Here is a 24,680-nt window from a genome sequence, read left to right as displayed (position 1 = left end):
AGTCAGGACCAGTCAGGACCAGTCAGGACCAGTCAGGACTAGTCAGGACCAGTCAGGACCAGTCAGGACCAGTCAGGACCAGTCAGGACTAGTCAGGACCAGTCAGGACCAGTCAGGACCAGTCAGGACCTTGGTTTAACAGCTCATTAGATGAACAGCAGTCCAGGGCCAGTTCCTAAAAACACTGACAGTTGATACATTATAATGTTTCCCTATGATATAACACACACACACACAGGCTGCCGGCCTTACCATGGCGGTGGTGTCCTCTGAGCACGATGCCAGGATGTTGTCGTTGTGAGGGCACCAGTCGATGTCCAGGACGGGCCCAGTGTGGCCAGTCACCAACGGGTGATTCTTATCCAGACGACCCATCTACATCACATAGGACAGGACAGATAGGCAGACAACATCACATTACACTGCAACATACACAGTGTACACTCTAGTTAGAAAAACTCTACATTTTAGCAACAGCAATACAAATGTAGAAGTTATGCCCCACATCTTAGAAGATAGCTATATAATAATGATGTGGTTCCTGAGATGTTAAACATCTGATAATCTGCACAGCGGAACTGACAATAAAGACTGAACTCAAACCATAATTACACAACGCTTCATACATCATTTCACATACTACACTTCTTTATTTTAGCCATGCCTGAAACACACACCAGGAACATGTGCATTCCTGACCAATGATGTCACTTCCTGTGCTATTTCACCACTTCCGGTTCCGTCAATTTGAACAACGTGTCTCTCAACCCCATCACACATATACCCACGCACGTATACACACACACGCACATACATACACACATCCTACCCTCCTGAGGTGTGTATTTATAGCAGTCTGATGAGGTGTTGAAAGGGGAGTTTTTCTTCTGGCTCGTACCCTGTGCAGGATGGATGGAGAGCAGCACAGATATATATATAGACTGACTATCCAGTCCTCTAATGTACAGTGGGGTCTGAAATGATTGGCACCCTTGATAAAGATTAGCAAAACAGACTGTATAAAATAATACAGATACTGAATTATATTGTATCCTCAACAAAATGGGGAAATTATATTATTTTATACCATTACCATTTCCCAGAGAAAGATATTTTGTTTAACAAGTAATAATTTGGACGCCAAACCCACCACTGGTGTGCGTGGCCAAAGGGCTCTATTTTCATGTCATCTGACCAAAGCACTGGTTCCAATCCAAGTGGCAACGCCGCTTAGTGAACTTTGGGCGTTTACGTTTGTTGGATGACATGGAAATAGAGCTCTTTGACCAGTGGTGAGTTTGGTGTCAAAATGAGAATGCATGAGCAGATCATAACCTCAAACCTACTGTAAAATATGTTGGTGGATCTTTGATGTTATGGTCAAGGACATCACAAACTTTACCTAGTACCAGGACATTTTAGCCAAAAACCTGTTGGCCTCTGCCAGGAGGTTGAAACTAGGCCACAAGTAGATTTTCCAGCAAGACAATAACCCCAAGCACACATCAACATCTACAAAGAAATGGTTGATTGGACACAAAATCATCATTTTGTAATGGCCATCTCAGTCTCTGGACTTGAAACCCATTGAAAACCTGTGGTTTGAAGTGAAGAGTGTAGAGCAGCAGTGCAGACGAAGGATATCAAGGACCTGGAAGGATTCTGTATGGAGGAATGGTCTAAGATTCCTCCCAATGGGTTGTACAACTCATAAAACATTTGAGGAAAAAGCTCAGTGCCTTTATCCTCACAAGGTGATGTGTTGAAAGGTATTGAAAACAGCAGTGTCAATAATTTTGACACCTACCTTTAAATAAATAAAAAAAATATTACTTGTTGAACAAAATCTCTTTCTCTGAGCAATTCTATTAGTATAAAATAATATAATACAACTTTCTTTAAATAGCATACAATATAGCTCAGTATTTACATTTATTTTATAGTCATTTTTGCTCATCTTTATTAAGAGTATCGGGATCCACAGTATAACCATGTCTCTCTCCCACTCCTCTTCCCTCTGTCTGTCCAGCCCTCTAATATACAGTATAACCATGTCTCTCTCCCTCTCTCCCACTCTTCTTCCCTCTGTCTGTCCAGCCTTCTAATATATAACCATGTCTCTCTCCCACTATCCCACTCCTCTTCCTTCTGTCTGTCCAGCCTTTTAATATACAGTATAACCATGTCTCTCTCCCTCTCTCCCACTCCTCTTCCCTCTGTCTGTCCAGCCTTCTAATATACAGTATAACCATGTCTCTCTCCCACTATCCCACTCCTCTTCCCTCTGTCTGTCCAGCCCTCTAATATATAACCATGTCTCTCTCCCACTCCTTTTCCCTCTGTCTGTCCAGCCCTCTAATATATAACTATGTCTCTCTCCCACTCCTCTTCCCTCTGTCTGTCCAGCCCTCTAATATATAACTGTCACGTTCCTGACCTGTTTTCCTTTGTTTTGTATTCATTTTAGTTGGTCAGGGCGTGAGTTGGGTGGGTTTGTCTATGTTTTGTATTTCTATGTGGGGTTTTGTGTTCGGCCTGGTATGATTCTCAATTAGAGACAGGTGTGTATTGTTTGTCTCTAATTGAGAGTCATACAAAGGCAGCCAGGGTTTCACTGGTGTTTTGTGGGTGTTTGTTCCTGTGTCCTCACAGGACAGTTGAAGGTTAGTCACGTTTGTTGTTTTGTAGTTTGTAGTGTCTTGTTTGCTGTTTTTCATTAAAAGATGGCTTATTTCCCTCAATCCGCATCTTGGTCCTATCCATGCTCCTCCTCGTTTGAGGAGGAGAACAACATTGACTACCTTTACAGAAACACCCACCACAACAGGACCAAGCGGATTGAGGAGAGAGAACAAGAACTAAAGCAATGGAGAGAAGAGGAATGGAGTTGGGAGCAAATTTTCAATGGAGAAGGACCCTGGGCTAAGGTTGGTGTGAATCGCCGCTCTCGGGAGGAGAGGAAGGCAGCCACAGCCCAGGAGCGCAGGTATGAGGGTACGCGGCTAGCACGGAAGCCCGAGAGGCTCACCCAAAAATTTCTTGGGGGGGGGCTAAAGGGGAGTGTGGCGAAGCCGGGTTGGATACCTGAGCCAACTCCCCGGGCTTGCCGTGGAGTAAGAGGGCGTCGTACTGGTCAGACACCGTGTTATGCGGTGAAGCGCACGGTGTCCCCAGTACGCGTGCTTAGCCCAGTGCGGGCTATTCCACCTTGCCGCACTGGGAGGGCTAGGTTGGGCATCGAGCCGGATGCCATGAAGCCGGCCCAACGTATCTGGCCTCCAGTACGTCTCCTCGGGCCGGCGTACATGGCACCAGCCTTACAGGTGGTGTCCCCGGTTCGCCTGCATAGCCCAGTGCGGGCTATTCCACCTCGCCGCACTGGCAGGGCTACGGGGTCCATTCAACCTGGTAAGGTTGGGGAGGCTCGGTGCTCAAGAGCACGTGTCCTCCTTCACGGTCCGGTATATCCGGCGCCACCTTCCCACCCCAGCTCAGTACCACCAGTGCCTACACCACGCACCAGGCTTCCAGTGCATCTCCAGAGCCCTGTTCCTCTTCCACGTACTCTCCCTATGGTGCGTGTCTCCAGCCCGGTGCCTCCAGTTCCGGCACCACGCACCAAGCCTCCTGTGCGTCTCCAGAGCCCTGGACGCACTGTTCCTTCTCCCCGCACTCGCCCTGAGGTGCGTGCCCTCAGCCCGGTACCTCCAGTTCCGGTACCACGCACCAGGCCTAGAGTGCGCCACGAGAGTCCAGTGTGCCCTGTTCCTGTTCCCCGCACTCGCCCTGAGGTGTGTGCCCTCAGCCCGGTACCTCCAGTTCCGGTACCACGCACCAGGCCTATAGTGCGTCTCAGCCGGCCAGAGTCTGCCGTCTGCCCAGCGGTGCCTGAACGGCCCGTCTGCCCAGCGCCGTCTGAGCCATCTGTCTGCCCAGCGCCGTCTGAGCCATCTGTCTGCCCAGCGCCGTCTGAGCCATCTGTCTGCCCAGCGCCGTCTGAGCCATCTGTCTGCCCAGCGCCGTCTGAGCCATCTGTCTGCCCAGCGCCGTCTGAGTCATCTGCCTGCCACGAGCCATTAGAGCCGCCCGTCTGTCCCGAGCCAGTAGAGCCGTCCGTCAGTCAGGAGCCGCTAGAGCCGTCCGTCAGTCAGGAGCCGCTAGAGACGCCCGCCAGTCAGGAGCTGCCAGAGACGCCCGCCAGTCAGGAGCTGCCAGAGACGCCCGCCAGTCAGGAGCTGCCAGAGACGCCCGCCAGTCAGGAGCTGCCAGAGACGCCCGCCAGTCAGGAGCTGCCAGAGACGTCCGACAGTCCGGAGCTGCCGTACAGTCCGGAGCTGCCGTACAGTCCGGAGCTGCCCTACAGTCCGGAGCTGCCGTACAGTCCGGAGCTGCCCTACAGTCCGGAGCTGCCCTACAGTCCGGAGCTGCCACTCAGCCCGGACCTGCCGGAGTCCCTCAGCCAGGACCTGCTGGAGTCCCTCAGCCAGGACCTGCTGCCCCTTATCCCGGTGTTGCCCCTTATCCCGGTGTTGCCCCTTGTCCCGGTGCTGCCCCTTGTCCCGGTGCTGCCCCTTGTCCCGGTGCTGCCCCTTGTCCCGGTGCTGCCCCTTGTCCCGGTGCTGCCCCTTGTCCCGGTGCTGCCCCTTGTCCCGGTGCTGCCCCTTGTCCCGGTGCTGCCCCTTGTCCCGGTGCTGCCCCTTGTCCCGGTGCTGCCCCTTGTCCCGGTGCTGCCCCTTATCCCGGTGCTGCCCCTTATCCCGGTGCTGCCCCTTCATTTAGGTGGGGTTAGTGGGAGGGTGGTCATTGGGAGGGGGATAAAGAAGCGGGGATTGATTATGGTGGGGTGGGGACCTCGTCCACCGCCAGAGCCGCCACCGTGGACAGACGCCCACCCAGACCCTCCCCTAGACTTTGTGCTGGTGCGCCCGGAGTTCGCACCTTAAGGGGGGGGTTCTGTCACGTTCCTGACCTGTTTTCCTTTGTTTTGTATTCATTTTAGTTGGTCAGGGCGTGAGTTGGGTGGGTTTGTCTATGTTTTGTATTTCTATGTGGGGTTTTGTGTTCGGCCTGGTATGATTCTCAATTAGAGACAGGTGTGTATTGTTTGTCTCTAATTGAGAGTCATACAAAGGCAGCCAGGGTTTCACTGGTGTTTTGTGGGTGTTTGTTCCTGTGTCCTCACAGGACAGTTGAAGGTTAGTCACGTTTGTTGTTTTGTAGTTTGTAGTGTCTTGTTTGCTGTTTTTCATTAAAAGATGGCTTATTTCCCTCAATCCGCATCTTGGTCCTATCCATGCTCCTCCTCGTTTGAGGAGGAGAACAACATTGACTACCTTTACAATAACCATGTCTCTCCCTTTCTCCCACTCCTTTTCCCTCTGTATGTCCAGCCCTCTAATATATAACCATGTCTCTCCCTCTCTCCCACTCCTTTTCCCTCTGTATGTCCAGCCCTCTAATATATATATATATATAACTCTCCTCACTCTGAAGTGAAGAGGATATTCAGTAACTTCAGTTCACCTTGGTTGGAGAGCGAGGTAACGGCAGTGTTCCTTTCCTCTCTCACAACCCCTCACTCTCTTTGTCTGTCTGTTTTTCACTAATAGATAGACAGACAGTTGTTCAGATTTACTGTCAGTATCAGAGATCAGAATATGTCTGCATTAATGTGATGTTCCCCGGCACCAAAACCCTGTCCAGTGGTCACCGCTTATTTTATATGTATTTATTTAACCTGCATTTAACTCGGTATGTCAGATAAGAACAAAATATTATTTACAATGACGGCCAATCCCGGACAACGCTGGGCCAATTGTGCACTGCCGTATGGGACTCCCAATAACGTCCAGTTGTGATAGAGCCTGGAATGGAACCAGGGTGTCTGTAGTGACGCCTCTAGCACTGAGATGCAGTGTCTTAGACCGCCGCGCCACTCGGGAGCCCCGGTAGAGTGAACAATATTTCATTCATTCAGATCTAGGATGTGTTATTTTAGTGTTCCCTTTATTGTTAATTCCCATATATTCCCGTTAATTCCCATATATTCCAGTTAATTCCCACAGAAAGTGTCCACCTCTGAAAATTCCCCAAAATGTGCAACAAGACTTTATTGAAGAATCCCTACTGTTGACCAATCACCGACAATGGGGCGTTGACCTCGGCTCCGAAATTCGTCTACCCTCCATAAAAAATGTTGTTTGCCCGAAAAGCCGAAAAGCCAAAATATCGTCATACCACAGTATATGCACAAACTCTTCCGAACTGTTTTGTCTGGGAAGCATGCGGACGCCTTCAGGCAGAGGGCAGGGGGACCTGTCTAAGTGAAGGTAGGGAAACCCTGCTTCAGGTAACACCTTGCTGTGTGTGGATAGACTGCCAAGAGAGCAAAACCTGTGCAGAACCGACAGTAACACATCGGGAGCTTTGTGCTCTGGGGAAACACACGAGAACTCGGATAACAACAACTTCAACAGAGTTCCAGCTCAATTCTTCCCCGAGCAAGGAAACTCAACGAAGGGCACCAAACGTTCCCTGTTATTAACACAGACAGAAAAACAAGGCAGCTTGCTTGGAACTCTACTGCTGCGATGCAATACATCTTTTACTGTAATTAGCTAACTTTTAGACAACAAGCTGCCTTCATCACGAGGCAAACACTAATGTAAACATCTAACTAAACCTTGAATGAATGGCAACTATTATCTTACCAGTCTAGAACTTTGTAAATCCTCTAAGTATCTGTCTTGTCTTGGCAGGTTTTACTAAACAGGTGGTTAGTTAGTCTGAGCTTTCAGTCGGTGGTAGGAACAATCCCCTCCAGTGTATCCTAGGGAGAGAGCAGGGTTGTCACGTTCCTGACCTGTTTTCTCTTGTTTTTGTATGTGTTTAGTTGGTCAGGGCGTGAGTTGGGGTGGGCATTCTATGTTATGTGTTTCTATGTTGGGTCAAATGTGTTGCCTGATATGGTTCTCAATTAGAGGCAGGTGTTTGACATTTCCTCTGATTGAGAACCATATTAAGGTAGGCTGTTCTCACTGTTTGTTTGTGGGTGATTGTTGCTGTGTCTGTGTTTGTTACACCACACGGTACTGTTTCGGCTTTTCCTGTTCGTGCGTTCTTCGTTATATGTAGTTCACAAGTTCAGGTCTGTTTAACGTTGTTTTGTATATTATCAAGTGTCTTTCGTGTCAGTGTTCGTCTTGTCTATTAAATCATCATGTATTTATCACCCGCTGCGTCTTGGTCCACTCTCTCCCCGAAAGACGAACGTTACAAGGGTCCTTAAGGCCAGACTAAATGTGCGGCTCCCGCCAGGTGCAACGTTTCCACCTGTCATTTTGTTTTAGAGGGGAGTGAGAAAAGCATGAAACTGTGTTTATCTATCTAGATGATCTCCTTGTGTCCTTTTAACATATTTATTTTTGTTCTATTGTTTCTGTGTGGTATTTCCCGTGGAAAGAAACTGGTGCACAAAGAAAACACTTGGTGAATCTGGCCCTAGAGAGAAGGGCGAAACGTGGGACTTGGGGAGAGAGGGGGGGGGGTTGAGAGGGGGGAGAAGGGATTCATTTTCTCTCAGCCTCATGGCAAAATGTGTAAAATAACATGACATTAGCTATAACATTGCAAATTGTTCTCTATGCCCCATGGCAAAATAAATCCCGCAAGGGGGGGGGTCCTTGCTCGGGAGGGTCCTGTGAAACTGCGTTATGCCACTGATTAGAAGTCAACTCTCACACATAAACACAATATTGACTGAATATATAACTTTTGAATTGACCTCAATCGTGCCCACACAATCAACGCTGTTCCCATCAGGCATATCAGCTAGACTAGAGAAAGGTAACACACCACTCTGACATTTTAACAAAACACACTCTGGGACCTAAGACTTAGCTTGGACTATAGGAGTTCCCAGAGATGTATATATCTGACAACACAGTCCAATTCAACTGCCCAACACAGAAAGCTCATCGTGTTCAAAATATTGTGTTAATATTGTGTTAAAGGAACTTCAAACCAGGGCTGGGATTCAAACAAACCGACATCACACTGCACTTGACTTTTAAAGGCCATTTCCCTGACTTTAGCAGAGATCACATCCGCTGTAAATGACACGGATAACAGCTGAAGCATAAATCACTTTTAAAGGTAAAGTACAGTGCGATGTCGGTGCATTGTGTTTTGTTGATTTGAACTTGTCCCTGAGTTTTCCCTATCACTCCCATTTGGTTGGCAGTGGCTATTAAGTTAAATTAGTACTAGTAGTGGCTTTTGAAACAAATCCGAACCATGGATGACAGACTACTTTCAGGATAAGTTCAAATATACAGGCAAAGGTCAAAAACGATAAAGCGACAATCAGCAGTTGAAACAATAACAAAAGCCACCACCTTGTCTCTGTTTCTGTAAAAAGCTGAGGGATGGGGCTGGAGAAATGTCACGCTCAAATTCATAGACGGCTATGGATGCATGGAAAGACCATCCATGATATCAAAATTATAGTTTTGAGGCTATATGGTGTGTTTTTTTTTAAATATTTACTTTGTTTACAAACATTGGAGTAAAACAAGCTTATATTTTCAGTTCTGATGGGCTACGACAGTTGAACTGAGGTCATGAGCCATTTATAAGTAATATTCTTCAAGAGTCAATGGGTATATGTCATTAATTTATAAGTAAAAAAAAATGGATGTAGCAATTGCAGAATACCCCTTTAAGGTTTGACTGACCTTCAGCCCCATCCCTCAGCTGTTTACCAAAAAAAGTGGCAGGGTGTCTACTTTGTTGTTGTTTGAATCCCAGATTGCCCCTTTAAGGGCTGACTTACCTTAGCGAGGGGCAGAACGAGGAAGGCTCCGCCCCCACTGGACTCCACAATGACGGCCAGGAACTTTGGGTTGACGGCACAGAACGAGCTGTCCCACGTCACCTTGGAAACGCGTATGTCATCATAGCCCTGCTCCGTCTTCCCCGCCTGTCCGAAGACGTGCCGGAACTTACTCTGTCGTACGATGCTGCGACTCATCGCTATGGAGACAAAGAAGGGAGGGGGTAAAGATGGAGAGAGAGATGGAGAGAGGAAGAGTGAGAGAAGGGCGACGAGGAGGGGGGTGTGAGGGGACAGAGAGATGGAGAGAGGAAGAATGAGAGTGGGGCAACGAGGAGGGGGGTGTGAGGGGACAGAGAGATGGAGAGAGGAAGAGTGAGAGAGGGGCAACGAGGAGGGGGGGGGGGGGGTGAGGGGACAGAGAGATGGAGAGAGGAAGAATGAGAGAGGGGCGACGAGGAGGGGGGTGTGGGTGGAAGAGTGAGAGAGCGGCAACGAGGAGGGGGGTGTGAGGGGACAGAGAGATGGAGAGAGGAAGAGTGAGAGTGGGGCAACGAGGAGGGGGGGGGTGAGGGGACAGAGAGATGGAGTGAGGAAGAGTGAGAGAGGGGCGACGAGGAGGGGGGTGTGAAGGGACAGAGAGATGGAGTGAAGAAGAGTGAGAGAGGGGCGACGAGGAGGGGGGTGTGAAGGGACAGAGAGATGGAGTGAGGAAGAGTGAGAGAGGGGCGACGAGGAGGGGGGTGTGGGTGGAAGAATGAGAGAGGGGCGACGAGGAGGTGGGTGTGAGGGGACAGAGAGATGGAGAGAGGAAGAGTGAGAGTGGGGCGACAAGGAGGGGGGTGTGAGGGGACAGAGAGATGGAGAGAGGAAGAGTGAGAGTGGGGCAACGAGGAGGGGGGGGTGAGGGGACAGAGAGATGGAGTGAGGAAGAGTGAGAGAAGGGCGACGAGGAGGGAGGTGTGGGTGGAAGAGTGAGAGAAGGGCGACGAGGAGGGGGGTGTGAAGGGACAGAGAGATGGAGTGAGGAAAAGTGAGAGAGGGGCGACGAGGAGGGGGGTGTGAAGGGACAGAGAGATGGAGTGAGGAAGAGTGAGTGAGGGGCGACGAGGAGGGGGGTGTGGGTGGAAGAATGAGAGAGGGGCGACGAGGAGGGGGGTGTGAGGGGACAGAGAGATGGAGAGAGGAAGAGTGAGAGAGGGGCGACGAGGAGGGGGGTGTGAGGGGACAGAGAGATGGAGAGAGGAAGAGTGAAAGAGAGGCGACGAGGAGGGGGTGTGAGGGGACAGAGAGATGGAGAGAGGAAGAGTGAGAGAGAGGCGACGAGGAGGGGGTGTGAGGGGACAGAGAGATGGAGAGAGGAAGAGTGAGAGAGGGGCGACGATGAGGGGGGTGAGGGGACAGAGAGATGGAGTGAGGAAGAGTGAGAGGGGAAGATAAAGATGGGAGAGAGGTAGGGGGAGGGAAACATGAGTGAGTGATGAAGTGACAATTACAGATATGCAATGTCAATCAATCAAGCATTTAATCAATCATTCAAGAAATCATGAAACTCTTATTGACCAAGAGAAGTAATATGAATCCAACTTAAATGATGTGAATCATGGGACTGATCTCACCTCTTCCATTGACAAGCTATGCCTCTTGGCATTCTGCGAAACACACACGATGGTATATTAGGATGGAAGTGTCAAAAGTCAAGTTGAGTTGTTATGTGTCTGTTGCTGATAGTAATATAACATTGTTGAGTTATGTGTCTGTTACTGATAGTAATATAACATTGTTGAGTTCTGTGTCTGTTGCTGATAGTAATATAACATTGTTGAGTTATGTGTCTGTTGCTGATAGTAATATAACATTGTTGAGTTATGTGTCTGTTGCTGATAGTAATATAACATTGTTGAGTTCTGTGTCTGTTGCTGATAGTAATATAACATTGTTGAGTTGTTATGTGTCTGTTGCTGATAGTAATATAACATTGTTGAGTTATGTGTCTGTTGCTGATAGTAATATAACATTGTTGAGTTATGTGTCTGTTGCTGATAGTAATATTACATTGTTGAGTTCTGTGTCTGTTGCTGATAGTAATATTACATTGTTGAGTTATGTGTCTGTTGCTGCTTAGTAATATAACATTGTTGAGTTCTGTGTCTGTTGCTGATAGTAATATAACATTGTTGAGTTCTGTGTCTGTTGCTGATAGTAATATAACATTGTTGAGTTGTTATGTGTCTGTTGCTGCTTAGTAATATAACATTGTTTGAGTTATGTATCTGTTGCTGATAGTAATATAACATTGTTGAGTTGTTATGTGTCTGTTGCTGCTTAGTAATATAACATTGTTTGAGTTATGTATCTGTTGCTGATAGTAATATAACATTGTTGAGTTGTTATGTGTCTGTTGCTGCTTAGTAATATAACATTGTTGAGTTATGTGTCTGTTGCTGATAGTAATATAACATTGTTGAGTTGTTATGTGTCTGTTGCTGATAGTAATATAACATTGTTGAGTTATGTGTCTGTTGCTGATAGAAACATAACATTGTTGAGTTATGTGTCTGTTGCTGCTTAGTAATATAACATTGTTGAGTTATGTGTCTGTTGCTGCTTAGTAATATAACATTGTTGAGTTCTGTGTCTGTTGCTGATAGAAACATAACATTGTTGAGTTGTTATGTGTCTGTTGCTGATGTACTGTTGTCATGTTGTTGTCCGGGGCAACGGGCCAGAACAATGTAAGCCGTGAAAACACAGGAGACACATTCTAGAACTCTGATGATCCATCAGCACAGATATTAATAGTGTGATTGTCCCACACAAACACCCACATGCTCCCGCATACACACACACACACACACACACACACACACACACACACACACACACACACACACACACACACACACACACACACACACACACACACACACAAAGCTGATGAAGATATGGGATCAGACCACAAGATAAATGAGTAAAGCATTAAGACAAGATATAAACTCAAACTGCAGTAGTCTGTATGTAACGTAATACTATAGAGAAGTAAGTACTGTTGGTTAACATGTACATCTGTGATAAACAGAATATTTCCTGTATATAAGGAAATTAAGGGTACGTGGACATGGACACACACATACAGAAGAAAGGCCATAGGCTGGCACTAAAACCCACATTTAAAATTACCCAGCTGCCCCTGCAGACAGGAGGCCAGGAGAATTAGGACCTGAGCAAACTCTCTGAAAGGTGAAATGAAATACTGTTGTAAAACAACTCTCTGCTCAGAGAAGAAAGTCAAGTTAAGCTGTTGGGATTTTTGGAGATGGAGACCTATTTGGAGACCCAATGAAGACCGAAACGTTGCCAAATAAATACACATAGCAGCACAGAATGCAGTGTCTCTACTGGACTACCGGAGATGAACAAACCAGTCCTGTCAATCATGAGTCCTTGGTGTAATAATGGTTGTGATTATGACTCAGTTAACCTCAGTTTACAGGAACAACTGCCCGTCAATAACGTATCTCTAATATGAGCTCTTACTATCAGATAGATGCCGAAAACGTAGTCCAAGACTAGAAACCATTGAAACTATCTGTAAATCCACAACTGGCTTAATCTGTTTCCAAGAAAACAGAAAAATATGTGCTCACCCAAATGCTTTATGATTTTGCCTCTGCATGTATGTAAGTATGCAGCATTGCACGACCCAACAACTGATAGGGTGGATGAACTGATAGGCCTTAGTTCCGCTTGTTTCTTGGGTGTGTGTGATCAGGGAATTCCAGTCACCACATACAAAAGGCCTCTAGGTCTCTGCTGTGTGAGTCCTGATCCCAGCTCTACTCAGCAACATGACACAGTTATCATAAGAAACGTGAACCGAGTGTAACCGAGTGCAAATAGAGTGTAATAGGGTGTAATAGAGCGTAACAGAGTGTAATAGAGTGTAAATAGAGTGTAACAGAGTGTAACAGAGTGTAATACAGTGTAATAGAGTGTAATACAGTGTAATAGAGTGTAATAGAGTGTAATAGAGTGTAATACAGTGTAATAGGGTGTAATAGAGTGTAAATAGAGTGTAATAGGGTGTAATAGAGTGTAATAGAGTGTAATACAGTGTAATAGGGTGTAATAGAGTGTAATAGAGTGTAATAGGGTGTAACAGAGTGTAACAGAGTGTAACAGAGTGTAAATAGAGTGTAATAGAGTGTAATAGGGTGTAATACAGTGTACTAGAGTGTAATAGAGTGTAAATAGAGTGTAATAGAGTGTAAATAGAGTGTAAATAGAGTGTAACAGAGTGTAACAGAGTGTAATAGTGTAATAGAGTGTAATAGGGTGTAATAGGGTGTAACAGAGTGTAATACAGTGTAATAGAGTGTAATAGAGTGTAACAGGGTGTAAATAGAGTGTAATAGAGTGTAATAGGGTGTAATACAGTGTACTAGAGTGTAATAGAGTGTAAATAGAGTGTAATAGGGTGTAACAGAGCGTAAATAGAGTGTAAATAGAGTGTAATAGAGTGTAATAGCGTGTAATAGGGTGTAACAGAGTGTAATACAGTGTAATAGAGTGTAATAGAGTGTAACAGAGTGTAATAGGGTGTAATACAGCGTAACAGAGTGTAATAGAGTGTAAATAGAGTGTAATAGAGTGTGACAGAGTGTAATAGAGTGTAACAGAGTGTAATAGAGTGTAATACATCGTAACAGAGTGTAATAGAGTGTAATAGAGTGTAACATAGTGTAAAAGAGTGTAACATAGTGTAATAGAGTGTAATAGGGTGTAACCGAGTGCAACAGAGTGTAAATAGAGTGTAATAGGGTGTAACAGAGTGTAATAGGGTGTAACAGAGTGTAACAGGTTGTAATACAGTGTAATACAGCGTAACAGAGTGTAATAGGGTGTAATAGCGTGTAACAGAGTGTAATAGAGTGTAACAGAGTGTAATAGAGTGTAACAGAGTGTAATAGAGTGCAATAGAGTGTAACAGAGTGTAACAGAGTGTAATAGAGTGTAATAGAGTGTAACAGGGTGTAATACAGCGTAACAGTGTGTAATAGAGTGTAACAGAGTGTAATAGAGTGTAATAGAGTGTAATAGAGTGTAACAGAGTGTAACAGGGTGTAATAGAGTGTAACAGAGTGCAATAGAGTGTAACAGAGTGTAATAGGGTGTAACAGAGTGTAATACAGTGTAACAGAGTGTAATAACGTGTAATACAGCGTAACAGAGTGTAATAGGGTGCACTAGGGTGTAATAAGGTGTAACAGAGTGTAATAAAGTGTAATTCAGCGTAACAGAGTGTAATAGGGTGTAATAGAGTGTAATACATTGTAACAGAGTGTAATAGGGTGTAATAGAGTGCAATAGAGTTTAACAGAGTGTAATAGAGTGTAATACAGCGTAACATAGTGTAATACAGCGTAACAGAGTGTAATACAGTGTAACAGAGTCTAATAGAATGAAATAGAGTGTAACAGAGTGTAATAGAGTGTAATAGAGTGTAATTAGGGTGTAACAGAGTGTAATAGAATGAAATAGAGTGTAACAGAGTGTAATAGAGTGTAATAGAGTGTAATTAGGGTGTAACAGAGTGTAATACATCGTAACAGAGTGTAATACAGTGTAACAGAGTGTAATAGAGTGTAATAGAGTGCAATAGAGCGTAATAGAGTGCAATAGAGTGTAATAGAGTGTAATATGGTGTAACAGAGTGTAATACGGTGTAACAGAGAAAGGGAAATACTTAGTTAGCTGTACAACTGAATGTACATGTAAAAAATGTATCACTAGCCACTTAAAACAATGCCACTTAATATAATGTTTACATACCCTACATTACTCATCTCATATGTATATACTGTACTCGATACCATCTACTGCATCTTGCCTATGCCGTTCTGTACCATCACTCATTCATATATCTTTATGTACATATTCTTCATCCCTTTACTCTTTTGTGTATAAGGTAGCTGTTGTGAAATTGTTAGGTTAGATTACTCGTTGGTTATTACTGATTGTCGGAACTAGAAGCACAAGCATTTTGCTACACTCATTAACATTAACATTAACATCTGCTAACCATGTGTATGTGACAAATAACATTTGATTTGATTTGATAAGGTAGGCCTACTCTTTATTAACCAGTTTATAACAGTATAATAAGGTAGGCCTACTCTTTATTAAACAGTATATACCAGTATAACAAGGTAGGCCTACTCTTTAAACAGTTTATAACAGTATAATAAGGTAGGCCTACTCTTTAAACAGTTTATACCAGTATAACAAGGTAGGCCTACTCTTTAAACAGTTTATAACAGTATAATAAGGTAGGCCTACTCTTTAAACAGTTTATAACAGTATAATAAGGTAGACCTACTCTTTAAACAGTTTATACCAGTATAATAAGGTAGTCAAGTTCCGTTTGTCTGTAATGTCTGCCTCTGTGTCTGTCTGTCTGTCTGTCTGTCTGTCTGTCTGTCTGTCTGTCTGTCTGTCTGTCTAGCTGTGATAAGCCTTAGCTCTTATATTCTCTGCTCTGTTCTGGCATGGCTCTCCAGCCAGAGCAAAAGAATGACATGGTCACTTTCCTAATATAGCCATGCCAAACTGTCCGTTCCCACCCCCAGCTCTAACCCCAGCCCTACCCTTGCCACTCTGGGGCTCTGGGAGAGGGCCTAACCATCCCAAATAGGAAAATGAAACAGATCTCCCTGATCTGTCAATAACAAGAATATTGGCGAATACACACAAATACACGCACACACACACAATCCTTTTGCGCGTACGCGCAAACTCACACATCTGGAAACCTACCACAGTAGCCTAATAATGTTACCCCTATAAGGAAAGAAGGGGGGGCACCCCCCCCCCCCTCCCCCCTCCACACTCTGGCCCTGCACAACGTGCTCCATTTGGTTCAGCAGTCACAACTTAAAGCTCGACACTGTCCGCGGATAAAAAGTGCGCAGTCACATTGTCACAATCTATGACTTTCCCAGCATTACGCACACACTGGCAATGCGGTAAGAGAAGCTGTCGCAGCATTCAACTGCGGCGTCGACGGTTATTGACGTTATTAATGATAGTAGAACACGGCTGCTTTAGGTCAATTGAGGCAACTCACTCAGCTCGGTATTTGTTGGGTATCTCCACCGGTCGTTCGCCCTCCGAATTCTCCACTCCCCCTTCCCTTGGTAGTTTTCTGTTCTCGGTAACGCGCCGTGCTTATTGGAGTGTTTTCTCTGGTTCTCTGAGGTCCAGTTTTGTACACTTGGTGCGGACTTGACGGCGGTCGCGAGGTACAACTATGACGCGGCGAGACGAGCAAGAAGGGAGGGGGTCTGAAAGGGGGACAGAGAGAGAAGGAGAGGAGGGAGGGGATATGGGAAAGGGGTCAAAGTGGTCCCGTCTATTTTCGAAAGGCCCTGTCTGGCTATCTCTCGTATGCCTGGGACAGAGCTATAGGTTGAGCAGTGATCGCGCGCAGGAGTCAGGTGGTCACTGGCTACACAAGCGCGTGAAGAGGTAGAGGGGGTTGGCGGCTTACATTAAAACTTAGACGACCTGCCATGTTCGTAAACTATAGTCTACTTATAAACTGTCAGATATGCTATGGTAATGAATAAATTATTTAGACGATTAAAATATATATTTTTCCAAATGTGGGCCAATACACTTTGTTTTCCAAGACTGCTGTCAAAATTTGGCAGACATTTCCTAAACTATCCAGTGTGAGACCTGGTAACAGGCCGACATAAATTCCGTGGGCTACTCGGTCAGTCAGTGGCACAACGGACAACTGTCACTCCGTTACAAACTATCATCTGTCCTCCTCCGTTCGGTTTGACAGCTGCGCGCGGCTCCAGACCAGTGCTGAGCTGAGATGTACTGCATGCACCCAGACCTAATACCGGCAGAGGGCGACAAACTCAGCACTGGCCTAGGGAAGTCTAGTAGGCCTAGGGAAGTCTAGTAGGCCTAGTGAAGTCTAGTAGGCCTAGTGAAGTCTAGTAGACCTAGTGAAGTCTAGTAGGCATAGTGAAGTCTAGTAGGCATAGTTAAGTCTAGTAGGCATAGTGAAGTCTAGTAGGCCTAGTGAAGTCTAGTAGGCCTAGGGAAGTCTAGTAGGCCTAGGGAAGTCTAGTAGTCCTAGGGAAGTCTAATAGGCCTAGTGAAGTCTAGTAGGCCTAGTGAAGTCTAGTAGGCCTAGTGAAGTCTAGTAGGCCTAGGGAAGTCTAGTAGGCCTAGGGAAGTCTAGTAGTCCTAGGGAAGTCTAATAGGCCTAGTGAAGTCTAGTAGGCCTAGTGAAGTCTAGTAGGCCTAGTGAAGTCTAGTAGGCCTAGGGAAGTCTAGTAGGCCTAGGGAAGTCTAGTAGGCCTAGTGAAGTCTAGTAGGCCTAGGGAAGTCTAGTAGGCCTAAGGAAGTCTGTAACAATGAACAATGAAGACTGTAACACACGATTTGTTCACTTCTTCAGTTCACTTTATTGGCCTTGGAGGAATTTAAAAAATAAAATCAAGACCCAAGACAACATGACAACAGGTCACACAACATGTCACACAACAGGACACACAAGTGACAAGAAAAACTAAGCAGAGACCATTAGGAGGTAGTGTCTTATGGATACCTATTAATGCCTGCCTTTATGGCTATAGGCCAATAAGAATGACAGTGATATCAACATATGAGATGGGGGATCCTGGCGACATTATGGCAAAGGGAAAACCGACCACATCTTCTCTCCATTCTACTGGCCAAGATGGTCGACCTGCGATTTGCGGATTCTCGAATGCAATATTCTTTGCTTTTCTGAAACATGGCTCTCAGACAAGACACCCCTCATGGCTATCCAACTCGATGGATTCTCCATTCACCGTGCGGACAGGACAGTGGAATCAGGGAAATCGAGAGAGGGAAGTGTTTGCCTCTTCATCAACAACAACTGGTGTGCTAACTGGAAGTGTTGACCCATTGTTCACCCATCTAGGAATATCTGCTGGTCAAATGTTGAACCTTCTACTACCCGAGGGAGTTTTCAGATGTTATGGTGAATGTTGTATAATATGGTTACGGTTGAGGACAAGAACAAGTACAAGAAGACCCACTATGACCTCCACAGTCATCAAAACAAGCAAAAGGACAATACAATAGACGGGACCGAAGTAGAGCAGGTGAAAAGCTTTGAGTTCCTCTGATTACACATCGCTGACCATCTGGGTCCACCCACGCAGACAGTGTGGTAAGGAGGATGCAACAGCGCCTCTTTGGCCTCGGGAGGCTGAGGAAATTTGCCTTGGCACCTGGAGCCCTCGCAAACTATTGCAGATGCACAATTGAGAGCATCCTGTCAGGTTGTGTCATTGCCTAGTGCAGCAGTAGCACCGGCCAAACGCATCACCGGGGGCAAACTACCTGCCCTCCAGGACACCTACATCACCCGATGTCACAAGAAGGACAAAAAGATCATCAAGGACAAAAACCACCTAAGCCACTGCCTGTTCACCCCACTATCATCCAGAAGGCGAGGTCAGTACAGGTGCATCAAAGCTGGGACCGAGAGACTGAAAACAGCTTCTATCTCAAGGCCACCAGACAGTTAAATAGCCATCATTAGGTGGCTTCCACCCGGTTACGTAAACCTGCATCTTAGAGGCTACTGACCCATATACAGTGGGGCAAAAAAGTATTTAGTCAGCCACCAATTGTGCAAGTTCTCCCACTTAAAAAGATGAGAGAGGCCTGTAATTTTCATCGTAGGTACACTTCAACTATGACAGACAAAATGAGAAAAAAAAATCCAGAAAATCACATTGTAGGATTCTTAATGAATTTATTTGCAAATTATGGTGGAAAATAAGTATTTGGTCAATAACAAAAGTTTATCTCAATACTTTGTTATATACCCTTTGTTTGCAATGACAGAGGTCAAACGTTTTCTGTAAGTCTTTACAAGGTTTTCGTTTTCACCTTGTGAAGACGCTGGAGGAAACAGGTACAAAAGTGTCAATATCCACAGTAAAACGAGTCCTATATCGTTGTAAACTGAAAGGCCGCTCAGCAAGGAAGAAGCCACTGCTCCAAAACCACCATAAAATAGCCAGACTACAGTTTGCAACTGTACATGGGGACAAAGATCGTACTTTTTGGAGAAATGTCCTCTGGTCTGATGAAACAAAAATAGAACTGTTTGGCCATAATGACTATCGTTATGTTTGGAGGAAAAAGGGGGATGCTTGCAAGCCGAAGAACACCATCCCAACCGTGAAGCACGGGGGTGGCAGCATCATGTTGTGGGGGTGCTTTGCTGCAGGAGGGACTGGTGTACATCATAAAATAGATGGCATCAAGAGGGGAAATTATGTGGATATATTGAAGCAACATCTCAAGACATCAGTCAGGAAGTTAAAGCTTGGTCACAAATGAGTCTTCCAAATGGACAATGCCCCCAAGCATACTTCCAAAGTTGTGGCAAAATGACTTAAGGACAACAAAGTCAAGGTATTGGAGTGGCCATCACAAAGCCCTGACCTCAATCCCATAGAAAATATGTGGGCAGAACTGAAAAAGCGTGTGCGAGCAAGGAGGCCTACAAACCTGACTCAGTTACACCAGCTCTGTCAGGAGGAATAGGCCAAACTTCATCCTACTTATTGTGGGAAGCTTGTGGAAGACTACCCAAAATATTTAAAGGCAATGCTACCAAATTCTAATTGAGTGTATGTAAACTTCTGACCCCCTGGGAATGTGATGAAAGAAATAAAAGCTGAAATAAATCATTCTCTCTACTATTATTCTGATATTTCACATTCTTAAAATAAAGTGGTGATCCTAACAAATTTTTACTTGGATTAAATGTCAAAATTGTGAAAGACAGTTTAAATGTATTTGGCTAAGGTGTATGTAAACTTCTGACTTCAACTGTAGGTGTTCCTTTTGTCCAGATGGGAAAGGGGAGTGTGGAGTGCGATTGAGATTGCGTCATCTGTGGATCTGTTGGGGCGGTATATGAATTGGAGTGGGTCTTGGGTTTCCGGGATGATGGATGCTGATGTGAGTCATGACCAGTCTTTCAAAGCACTTCATGGCTACAAACGTGAGTGCTATGGGGCGGTAGTCATTTAGGCAGGTTATAAATGAGATATTCTAGATATCACCTTTTTTTCTAAGAGTGTGCAGATGAAAGAGAGATTTATTTTATTAGTTGTACGTGTCTGTCCTACACTACAAGTTTATCACCCACTGTCACTGTACCTGAAGTCCTGATAGACTGCAGTATCTCTCAGTTCATTGATCTGGGCGTTGAATACGTCTGGGTCAGTGGTCTGCATCAGGCTCACAAAGTCTTGTAGCACAAAGAAATTAGATAAGATAGGATACAAAATAAACACTGTCCATTACTTAACATACTACATAAATAACACGTTATCCATGGTGCACTGGTCTCTTATGACCACATACAGAACCAGGAAAAACATGGACTTGCAACAATTTTCATGGTTTGATCAGATTGTGTGGACTACATATGAACTATTACTGACTAAAATGGGATAATACGTGTAGAGGTTGTACAATATAAGATTGTATGTCTTCTTTTTTATTTGTAAATTATTTTTGGAATTCAGTACTTTTTAGAATGTGTGGTCCAAAATAGGGGAGGGTTGGCAAGCTTATTTTTTTTGGTTTGGGGAGTTTTATTTTATTTTATTGGACACAGGGGAAGATAGGGCATTTTTCCCAGGTTTCCATTCACCATTTTGCAGGTTTTACTTTATAATTTATTTCATTCGAGCCAAATGTCCTCATTTGCTTGCATGCTCCTCCCCTATATCAAGGTGTTTTGATACTTCCTCTATGCACTACTCTTTTCGGTGTGCTAACTTTTACCAAAACACAGGTCAGTATATTCTACCAGTCTAACAGTCTATCCTGCCCTCTATCCACCAGTCAGGGAAAATAGTGGATAGTTTGTCCAGATCTGCAATATGCAACTATCAATCATACCACACATAAATAATTCAAAGCTGCACCAATTTTCAATATAAAAGAGGAGAAGCCAGGTTCATCATTACACATGAAAGAACAGTTAAGACATGAGACATGCAGCTTAAAATGCTCCTCTTTTGATCTTGTTTAGGGGAAATACAATTATTCTACCCCGACTAGCCTACAACACCACAATACAATTCATCATTGCATTATTGTTTTCAAGTGAGTACAATTCTACTCTCGTCTGCAAATGTCATTTGAATAGCGGGGCATAAGTCCTGAGTATTTCATTCCATTTGGATCAGTTGTGTGTCTAGTCTTGACAGTTTAGTCTAGAGGGTCAGTCTGGCTGTATTTTATGCTCTGATACTGAGATGCGCTGTCTGTTGCAGATCATCAGACTCCCAAGTTTCCCTATGATAATGTGGCCACATATGCACTCAGCAGGCCCAGTTATTCAGGAAAACTTAAATGTTCAATTAATTTATTTTTGTCTCAATATAAAATAATTTCTTGGTAATAATTAAGTACCTTAATGTGATTGTTTGTAATTAAAAATGGTCAACAAGAAACAAAAATAGCTTCTTAGCAAAGAGAAATTTATCAAGCAAGAATTTTGCTCGGACTGTCTGGGAGTGGTCTGAGTAGGGAGTGGCGTCACCAGCCAGGCCAAAACAGCGTCCCACCAAAACAGGCTGAAATTTCAGGCAGCCTTTTCAAATGGCTCTGACACTAAAATGGTATTTTCACCAATTTCACAGTATTATTACAACCTCATAGTGTGGAAATATATATAAAAGACAGGAAAATCACATTTTTGACTGCACTGGGCTTTTAAGTAAAATGGGACTATGGCTAGTCCTGTCTGTGTGAAGGAGAGGCCAGTTAACAAGACTTATTATAACATAATAGTTTGTTTATATAGTGAACAAAAATATAAACGCAACAATTTCAAAAATTTGACTGACTTACAGTTCATATAAGGAAATCAGTCAATTGATTTGGGCAGGGGTGCAGCCATGGATGGGCCTGGGAGGACATAGGCCCAAATACTTGGGAGTAAGGCCCACCCACTGGGAGACCAGGCCCAGCCAATCAGAATGAGTTTTACCCCCTCAAAAGGGCTTTATTACAAACAGAAATACTCTACATATTCATCAGCTGTCCGGGTGGCTGGTCTCAGACAATCCTGCAGGTGAAGAAGCCAGATGAGGAGGTCCTGTGCTGCCGTGGTTACACGTGGTCTGCAGCTGTGAGGCCGGTTGGATGTACTGCCAAATTCTCTAAAAAGACGTTGGAGGTAGGTTATGGTAGAGAAATTAACATTGAGTTCTCTGGGATGGACACTTTATTGGTATGCCTGATTATATAAAGCGGTCACAGCAGATGTGTGTGTGTGCCACCCTGACAAGGGGTTCCAGAAAGAAGGGGCTTTCTACTGTCTGAATGATTGCTGTGGCCATACTGTATAAACTCCATGTGGTTGTGGTTCCTTGGCAGGTCGGCAAGTTCTGTTCAGTTCAGATTCAGGTTCATTTAACATCAAAAATATACATACAATGTATGATGTCATCTTTTCATTTATTGAACCTTAAATTACACAAATGTTGGAATATATGCCAATCATCAACCTATTACCTTTAAAAGGGTAGCATCTCATTTAGAAGGAAAACAAATCGAAACACATTTCGTCATCATCACAATCCTTATTGTCACAGACATCAATTCAACATCCAATCCACGTTGGTTCAACATTAATTCATTGAAATGACGTGGAAACAATGTTGATTCAACCAGTGTCCAGTGGGAAGTAAAACTTTTCTCCGGAAATACATTTTGACACAGCATACAAAGCAACAAAGTGAGAAAAGCTCATTTATATGGAAAATAATCTGACCAAGAGCAACCATTTCTTATCATCATCATCATCATCATCAGTTCTAATGATTAATAAAAACATCAAACATTGCCCCAGAAATTCATTTTGAGAGTGCATACAAAGCATAGCAATGAGAAACCTTCTCCACACTGCATTCATGGGAAGGCTCCTGTTCTGAGAGAGAGACAGAGACAGAGAGAGAGCTGGTGAACCTTTAGAGTCATTGAAAACAAGACAGTCTTCCCAGAGTTGGAGCAGCCATGAGGCTTCTTCCTCACTATGCACATTTTAATGTTGCACCTACTATCTACTTTGAATGAAACTCTCCCTTTGCAGAGTCAGAGCACTGGAAAATGGAAAGGTTTTAAGGCTCAGTCACACCGCGACAATTAACGGTTAAAGCAGCGGATGGTTGTCCTATCACTTACTGTCACCATGGTGTGTTATAGTGACTATCTGCTGGGTGCCTGGCGAACGACAGCTGTTTGCAACGATTCAACATGTAGAATCGTCAGGTAAATTAACAAAGAAATGACTGACAATATTCTGGTCAGAAGCAGTTAGCCCGTCCATCGTTCTAGTGTATTTTCCTTTCTAAAAGGTGTTTATGCTGCGCTGATGTTGCTTTAGACTGCTTGACTGAGAGAACCCCCCCCCCCCCCGCGCAGTGGTAAGGGTTCTCTCCAATGTGAACCCTTGTGTTTTTTCATATTCGATGAAAAGGCACTTTTCTTTCCACACTGGGGGCATTCGTAAGGTTTCTCTCTGGTGTGACCTCTCTGGTGCCTTCTTAGATCTCCAGTTGAAGAGAAGCTTTTCACGCAGTCTGAGCAGTAGTGAGGTTTCTCGGAACCGTGCAAACGTTGGTAATTCTCCTTCATGCGATCTACCCGTGAAAACACTTTACTACACACAGAGCACACACTAGCAGGCGGAGGGGGGGCACTGTGAATCAGCTGGTGAGATTTACGTTTTGGGTGGTGGGAAAAACTCTTATCGCACTCTGAGCAACGGTAAAGTTTGTCTCCACTATGCACCCGCTGGTGTTATTTCATGTTACCTAAATGTGAGAAACCCTTACCACACAGGCAGATGTAAGGCTTCTCTCCTGTATGTATTCTTTCATGCAAATTCAGGTTTCCAGAGTTAGAGAAGCCTTTTCCGCATTGTATGCAATGGTAGGATTTCACTCCTATATGTATTCTTTGGTTGACTACTAAGCCTGATGACATAAAGTCTTTGCCACAGCCAAAGCAGTGGTAAGGTTTCTCCAAAATACCACAAGGTTTTTTTCAAACTATGAACTCTATTGTGAGATGTTAGGTGAAGTTTCAAGGAAAATCCCTTTCCACACAAAGAGCATATGTGTGGTTTCTCTCCTGTATGAATTGTCTTATGTGTTTTCCGATGTCGTGGTCTCGATAAACTCTTCCCACACTGATCACAGACATGAGGCTTCTCTCCTGTGCAATGGAATTTCAGGTTTGATAGTTGTGAGAATCGTTTTCCACACTGGGAGCAGTCATCTGTTTTGGTCTGGTTAAGGTCTGGTTAAGGTCTGGCTCCCCTGCTGCAGAACAACTCTTTCCACTGTCAGAGGTTGGGCTCTCTCCTGCTGAAGACCAGAGTGTTTAGTTAAACAAAGAGACTTCATAAAACCTCCATATCTTTCTATCAGTCTGTCTTTCAGAAATCCCTCTACCGTTCCTTGACTACTCACCCCCAACATACCTGAAACAACATTTATCAAACATATGATGATTAACTAGTCATCCAGTACATCTAAAATGATTCCATACAGTAGTTATATTAATATGTTCACTAAATGTGCCTTCAGAAAGTATTCATACCCCTTGACCTTTTCAACATTTTGTTGTGTTACAGCCTGAATTTATTCAAATGAAGATTTTTGTCACTGGTCTACACACAATACTCCATAATGTCAAAGTGGAATAATGTTTTTAGAAAATGTTGCAAATT

The 24,680-nt window shown here is 44.4% G+C and overlaps 1 protein-coding gene across 1 annotated transcript in view; it reads right to left on the bottom strand.

Moving 5' to 3' along the window:
• Positions 1-16,128, bottom strand: part of LOC129863566 (coronin-6-like) — a 38,937-nt gene extending 22,809 nt beyond the window's left edge. Inside the window, exons 1-3 of the mRNA XM_055935630.1 lie at positions 15,960-16,128; positions 8,834-9,033; positions 253-375 (exon numbers count right to left, since the gene is read on the bottom strand). Coding sequence (XP_055791605.1) covers positions 253-375; positions 8,834-9,031 — 321 coding nt within the window. The 5' untranslated portion in view covers positions 9,032-9,033; positions 15,960-16,128. The remainder of the gene's footprint in view (positions 1-252; positions 376-8,833; positions 9,034-15,959) is intronic.
• Between the last annotated feature and the right edge of the window lie 8,552 nt (positions 16,129-24,680).

The sequence above is a fragment of the Salvelinus fontinalis genome, chromosome 10 (assembly GCF_029448725.1).
Source record: "Salvelinus fontinalis isolate EN_2023a chromosome 10, ASM2944872v1, whole genome shotgun sequence".
NCBI lineage: Eukaryota > Metazoa > Chordata > Actinopteri > Salmoniformes > Salmonidae > Salvelinus > Salvelinus fontinalis.
This window is presented reverse-complemented; position numbering and strand designations above follow the sequence as displayed.